Genomic DNA, 6819 nt, shown 5'->3' with positions numbered 1-6819 from the left:
TGCCTGCCATATCAGTAAACAAAAGATGTCACAGTCATCAGCGATTGCAGACACAGCCAGTGGTGAGCTGGTGAGCCCTGAGGATACTGGCCCCAGATAAGCTGGGGTGTATATCAAAGGAATGATTTCAGTGAGCCCAGACTCTTGCATCTTCCCATACATAGAAAAAAACTAAGTTCCTTAACTTGGGAAATCTAGGTTTCTTTTATTAGCAGTAATCTTTTGTTCCTACTACCTGACCTTTGTTGCAAACTTCTATATATCCTAGCTCCCCACCTCACCTCCTCAGAGCAGTTTTCTCAGGGTTACTTGAGATGATGTCTCCCGGGCTTGAAGTCCTAAAAATTCCTGCCAAATAAAACATAATTCTCAACCTTTAGATTGTGAATAATATTTTAGTCAGCAGGGCAAATTTTTCTAATAGTGTGACTTCATCTGACTAGGCAGCTGTGGATTCAGAAAAACATAGGATTCAAACACTGATCTTCCAGTTAAAAGCCAGGGGTCAGGTTCCCCATTTTGCTTTATCAGGTCCGTCATGGTGCCTGGGAGAATCTTGTTCTATTGTCTCTAGGCCATGAAGAGGACGGAGAGGCACATGGTCAGGGGACCACTACAGAAACGCTTTGATTTGGAGAGGAAGAATGCCAAGCAGGCTGAAGACAGACTCAGCCAAAGACTGCACAGACTAGAGGTTATCTGCCTATACCATGTGAAGTTGCTGACCAGGGAGCAGAGACAGCTCCAAAAAGAACTTCAGAGGTTGCAACAAGGTAAGCCTTCCAGGATGGGGAAATGCAGAGCAGGGCAGCAAGCCATCAGCTGGGTAAGGCAAGAGTAACATCCCCTACCTCATGTCAAGGGCCCTTTCAGAGATCTGGACACAAAGAAAGTGAGAACTTCTGATCTCAACTTGGATTTTAGGCTGCCCACCCATCCATGTCCCTCTCTCCCTCAATTACACAGCTCCCTGGAGCATCCCACAAGCAAATCTTCTTGAGCTAACACTTCTCAGGCTCCCAGTCTTTCAAATGAGCTCTCTCTGACTTAAAGCCTTAACATTCTACTTTCTTATTTCTGGGTTGATTTGGTTTCATTTCTTTTCTATGCCTGGTCAACAAGCATTCACTGAGTAACTATTAATGTGCAAGTCATCTCATGAAAAGGAAGTAAAAAAAAAAATTTCCCTGGGATTGGCAACCAGAGAGAATTTTGTAACGATGGCTGATCTCTGATAGGACTGAGCAAGGAACACGTGGCTGTTTTCAACACTCACCAATATGAGAGTCAGGCCCTTCCTTTCTTCTGCAGAAAGTGAATTTGTCAACTACCCTCCTTGTACTCCAAATTGTATTCACATGAGAGCTTACAGATTTTGCTTAGATTAGAAAATTTTGCACAAGCGATTATTGTGTATTGGTACTGTGATTTCTTTGTCTTCTTAAGCCAAAGGGCAAATATTTCTGTCATTTACCCAAAGAGCCCTCTTTACTCAGAAGCTGTGAGCTCATATTCTTTGTAATAATTCCCTCCCATAAAACCTTCTGTTGCCAAAGAATAATCCTTTCCAAATGTGCACATCACTTAGAAGACTATCCAATGAACATAGACTATATAGTTAAGTAGTTATAACAAGAATAATGCTACTAACTTCATACACTCATTTCTAGTTAGTAGCTACTGATTATCACAGAAGGAAGGGTTACACAATGCTATCCAGAATCTCAGACCTTCCAAAGCTGTCTACACCATTCAGTAAAAAGAGAAGGAAATAAAACTTCCTGCTCAGTGATTCCATCTTTGTCCATTAAACCATGGTAGCTAAGGATACAGACTCTGGACCCAGATTGCCAGGGTTGAAATCCTGACTCTATCACTTACCAGCTGTGAGGCCTTGAGCAGCTTACTGGACCTGTCTCTGCCTCAGTTTTCTCCAAAGTAAAATGTAAATGATGTTTCCTGCCTCATAAAGTCATGAGGATGCAGTGAGAACTTGAAACAGTACCTAAATGCAAAAGAAGTGCTATATAAGTGTTTGCTCTTATCAGTCAATCAATCCTGTAAAAGATTGTTACAGGATTAAAACTCTTCTACTGTTTTGTTGAAAGTTGCCATAGTTATACAGTTTGTAGAAACTAGTTCTATTTTTCCCATAATAAAATAAGCATATGTTAATATTCAACATAGAATGGATCTATCTCAGCTCTTCAAAACTACAGTCCCTTCTTACTTAAGGCAGGTGCAGGAGCCCTGAAAATGATGTAGCATGTTCAAGAGGAAAGCCAAGTATCACAATTGAATATAAAATCATTTAGGTCTCCACAGCTAATAGGTGGACACAAGGCCCTAATGTCCAGGTGTCTGGCCTAAGAATTATTTCTAGCCTCCAGCTTTAGGTTTTAAAAAGGAGAAACTGAGCAAATAACTGAACTTCCTTGTCTGTAATAAATGGTTAAACCAAACTAGAATGAGAGCTCACAGAATGGAAAAGAATCTTAGAAGCCATTTGGTTGAATCCCGCTTCAGTTCTCAAAAAGGATGCTGAAGACTAGATACCTACTCTCTATGGGGTGTTCAAAAGACCAGGTCCAAGGGAGGTGGCTGTCCTTGATGACTAGAGAGTTTGCATCAGGGACAGGTGGTATAAAAAGAGTCTGGACAAGGAGGCAGCAAACTTTGATTCAGGGACCTCTGTCTCTATTTCCTTTAGAAAGTCACATCCTCTCTGAGCCTCAGACTTCTTGACAGTAAAACTAGGAAAGAAGGAAGGAAACAATATGAATTAAGGGTCAGTATTTATCAGTCACTGTACTAGGCAATATATTCCCATGATTCACTTAATGAAATTGTTATTGAGATTCATCTACAGGGTATATGCCTATTGGTGGATTTTTTTATATAAAGTTATTTATTTTATTTATTTTACTTTTGGCTGCGTTGGGTCTTCGTTGCTGCGAGTGGGTTTTCTCTAGTTGCAGTGAGTGGGGGCTACTCTTCATTGTGGAGCACAGGATCTAGGTGCACAGGTTTCAGTAGTTGTGGCTCGCAGGTTCTAGAGCACAGGCTCGGTAGTTGTGGCGCACGGGCTTAGTTGCTCTGTGGCATGTGGGATCTTCCCGGACCAGGGCTTGAACCCATGTCCCCTGCATTGGCAGGTGGATTCTTAACCACTGTGTCACCAGGTGGATTGTTTAAAATGCATATTCCCAGTCTTCATCTGTAGAGATTTGGATCAGTAGTTTAGGAATTAGGCTCAAAATCCACATTTTTAAATGAGCTGACACTAAGGCAGATTGTTCTGGGACAGGTGTTGTGTGGGCCAGACTTTAAAAAAACCCATTACAGCATCTCAGATAGACACAGGAATGCAAATATGAAAAAACATGGTCTGTGTCCTCGAGATGCTCACATTTAAATTGGAAGTTAGCCATGCTTGCAAAAAATTATCGCAGAAAATACTAATTGCTAAATTAGAGTTGTTTTCAAAGTAGAACAAGAGCATGGAAGGTTTCCTATGTCTATCAAAGGGGCTCAGGTGAGATGTCCCAAAAGAGGCAGTGTATGAGCCGAATCTTAGAAGAGGAAGAGAAAGAAGATGGGTGGAGTAGGGGGGTTGGCAGTTTGTCACGAGGACACGTGGCAAGGCCACTCTTGGCAGTAGGAACAGTATGTACAAAAGCGCATGCATGAGAATGATTTGCTACAGGTTGTTCAACCTGCAGAGGTGTAAGGGGTGACAAGAAGGTGTAGGTGAAATGTTTACAGACAAAGCAGTGTAGGCAGTGTCTCCAATCATGTATAGCTTCATAGGTCTCACAAAAGAGTTTAAATCTCACCCTACAGGGTTTGGGAGTAAGGAGATTACATGTCTACGTGTGAGAAGGATTACTCAGCTGTAATGTTTAAGGTAGACCAGATAGGAGAATTCCAGAGCGTAGGCCAGGGTTTAAAGGCCTAAACTAGGGCATTGGCCAGGTGAAAAAAAAAAAATGAGTATCTTAAGATATTTAGAAAGTGAAATTACATCTTTTTTTTTAACATCTTTATTGGAGTATAATTGTTTTACAATGATGTGTTAGTTTCTGTTTATAACAAAGTGAATCAGCTATACATATACATACATCCTCATATCTCCTCCCTCTTGTGTCTCCTTCCCTCCCACCCTCCCTATCCCACCCCTCTAAGTGGACACAAAGCATGGAGCTGATCTCCCTGTGCTATGTGGCTGCTTCCCACAAAATTGCATCTTAAGTGGACCAGCATTTCGAGATATTTAAATGGGGAATTGTCAGAGCTTTATGATTAATTATATGTTCAAGGTAAAGAAAGCCAGAGTCAAGAATATACTGCCTGGCACAAAATAGGCACTCAAACATCCTTGTTAAATTGGATAACTAGATGGACACACACACACACACACACACACACACACACACACACACACACACTCAAGAAGACAACAGAAGAAGAGCGACCCCAAAAGGACTATCTCTTGCTTTGACTACCTCACCAAGAAGTTATTTGATGAAAGAATATTAGGAGTTTAATGTAAATTCTAGGCCCTTTATCTGGTCATAAGTCCTCTGCCTGGTGCCTACCAACCCATGTAGATTTAGGGAACTCACTCCCATTAGAGCAAACTAGTGCAAGACTTTCAACTCTAAGTGACCAACTCATGAGATGTCTTAAAAACAAATCGGGTCTTCTACAGCAGCTATGACTACAAGATGCTGAAACGTTAACTCAAAGAGCAAAAGACCCACTTACTCATGGCCGGCAGTTGCAACTCTTGGCTCATGTGGGTAGGAGGTCACATAATTGAGATGAATGAAACAATAGGGCACCAGCTCTGTGTATCACTCACACCCAGTCATTTTCTTTTGAAAACACCATGCTTGCCAAATAAAACATTCAGACAAAACCTCCATGGGCCAAGTCAGTTTAAACCTCTGACCTTGGTGTTTCTAAATCCTCTTTCTCATATTTGAGGTAAACATTGGGGAACTGCTTTTAGGTTTTTCTGTTTCCATTCATCATGCCAGATCAACCTATTGTGTAATGTGATCCAATGGTATTCATATACTCTTTCTCTGCCCAGAGAACTAGTTTCAAACATTCTTTTCCTTCTTCTGTTACTGTATTATTTTTTTAGGGCTACCCTAACAAAGCACCACAAACTGGGTGGCTTAAGCAACAGAAGTGTATTCTCACAGTTCTGGAGGCTTGAAGTCCAAAATCAAGAGTCGGTTCCTTCTAAAGGCTGGGAAAGAAGGATCTGTTCCAGGCCACCCTCTTTGGCTTTTAGATGGCCATCTTCTTCCTGTGTCTCTTCCCATCACCTTCCCTCTATCTGAGTCTCTGTGTCCAAATTTCTCTTTATTATAAGGACACCAGTCATATTGGACTAGGGCTCACCCTAATGACCTCATCTTAACTTGATTATCTCTGTAAAGGCCCTGTCTCCAAATAAGGTCACATTCTGAAGTACTGGGGATTAGGACATCTACATATGACATTTGGGGAGGATACAATTCAACCCATAACACCTATTAATTAACTCAAAACAGATATCATCAAGAAAAAGTTCTCCTCTTACTTTGAGAATGGAAGTCAGAAGAGACCAGAAGATGTTCTTATGTTCTCATCACAGGGAGGACAGAAGCACAGGGTTCTTCTACAAGCTAATAAATTTAGGTAAGAAAATGCTTACTAAACTCATGGATATGGCTTCTTCCCAACTGACCTCTTTAAATCGTCCTCTCCCTGAGAAAGTGCTGCCTTTCTCTTCTTAAGGAAAGAGCCATTTCTCCACATTGTTACCACCCATTCTCACCCTTCATGCTCTTCTCACCCACTTTATTACCTCACCTAATACCACACAGAAAGGGGTCATGGTCTAATAACTTGAAAATGCTAGATATGAGCCTCTTCATCTGTTTTCAGAGATCTTTCTTCTTTTTACCTCCTTTCCCAGAGCACTGACAACAAATACGATCCAAGAAATATACAAAACCAAGTCCCAGATGCCTCATTTCCATCACACTGGTCCCAAGGACCCCATGAAAAGCAAAAGGCAGTGACTATCTCAAAATAATAGAACTTCCCACTTCATAGAAGAGAAGCCACAAGCCCAAGAGAAATATTCCATAAACCCACTGAAGGGCAAAGACTCCAACAAGGACATCTCTCTTCTATGTCAAGATCAAGACGCCTCCACTCACACCCTAGACCAAGACCCAAGTTCCAGCCCAGCTGGTGGTAGCAGAATGGCACACGGCGATGAGACCAGATCAAATGATGCCAACAAAAGGCCAGACCACACCACTGGGAAACAAATTCCCCTGAATCCCATAGAATGTGGAGGGAACTTCAAAGGCGAGCCCAAAACATCAACCTATTCAGAATTGTATGTAAAGGCCAGAAACACTCACTACCTCTGGCACCAGGTCCCCCCTGAGTCTGAGAGATTGCTTAGCATTGGAGAAATCTTTGGTCACAAGGAATCCTCACAGTCCAGAGCAGGAAAGGGGTGTAAAAACAGGGTGACCATCTAAGTTACTTCCTCTCTAACCATCTAACATATCCTTACAATAACATATGCTATAATCACTAAATAAAACCTAGTTTTTTGTCCTTTTATGGGATATGGGAATATAACCTTTCACTGAATGAGCAATGTTAGCATGAAAAATGAAGGGAGAGATGAATCTTCCGAAACCATTTTAAGCAATGTACACATGTTGCTAATATCATCAAAATTATGACTCTACATTGATGTCTAGAGTTTTCCTGAAAGGTAAAATATTAAGGATCCTGCTT

At 41.4% G+C, this 6819-nt stretch overlaps 1 protein-coding gene across 1 annotated transcript; it reads left to right on the top strand.

Moving 5' to 3' along the window:
- Positions 1 to 577: 577 nt before the first annotated feature.
- Positions 578 to 6570, top strand: CCDC190 (coiled-coil domain containing 190; the record flags this gene model as incomplete). Its single annotated transcript, XM_082614380.1, is given in 5 exon segments — positions 578 to 773; positions 5568 to 5694; positions 5975 to 6077; positions 6081 to 6545; positions 6547 to 6570. Coding segments are annotated over 5 exon segments (915 nt in total).
- Positions 6571 to 6819: the final 249 nt, after the last annotated feature.

Source organism: Mesoplodon mirus (genome assembly GCF_964341445.2).
Source record: "Mesoplodon mirus genome assembly, chromosome: 3".
Classification (NCBI taxonomy): domain Eukaryota; kingdom Metazoa; phylum Chordata; class Mammalia; order Artiodactyla; family Ziphiidae; genus Mesoplodon; species Mesoplodon mirus.
Note: the sequence above shows the minus strand (reverse complement) of the source record. Positions and strands in the feature narration are given on the sequence as shown.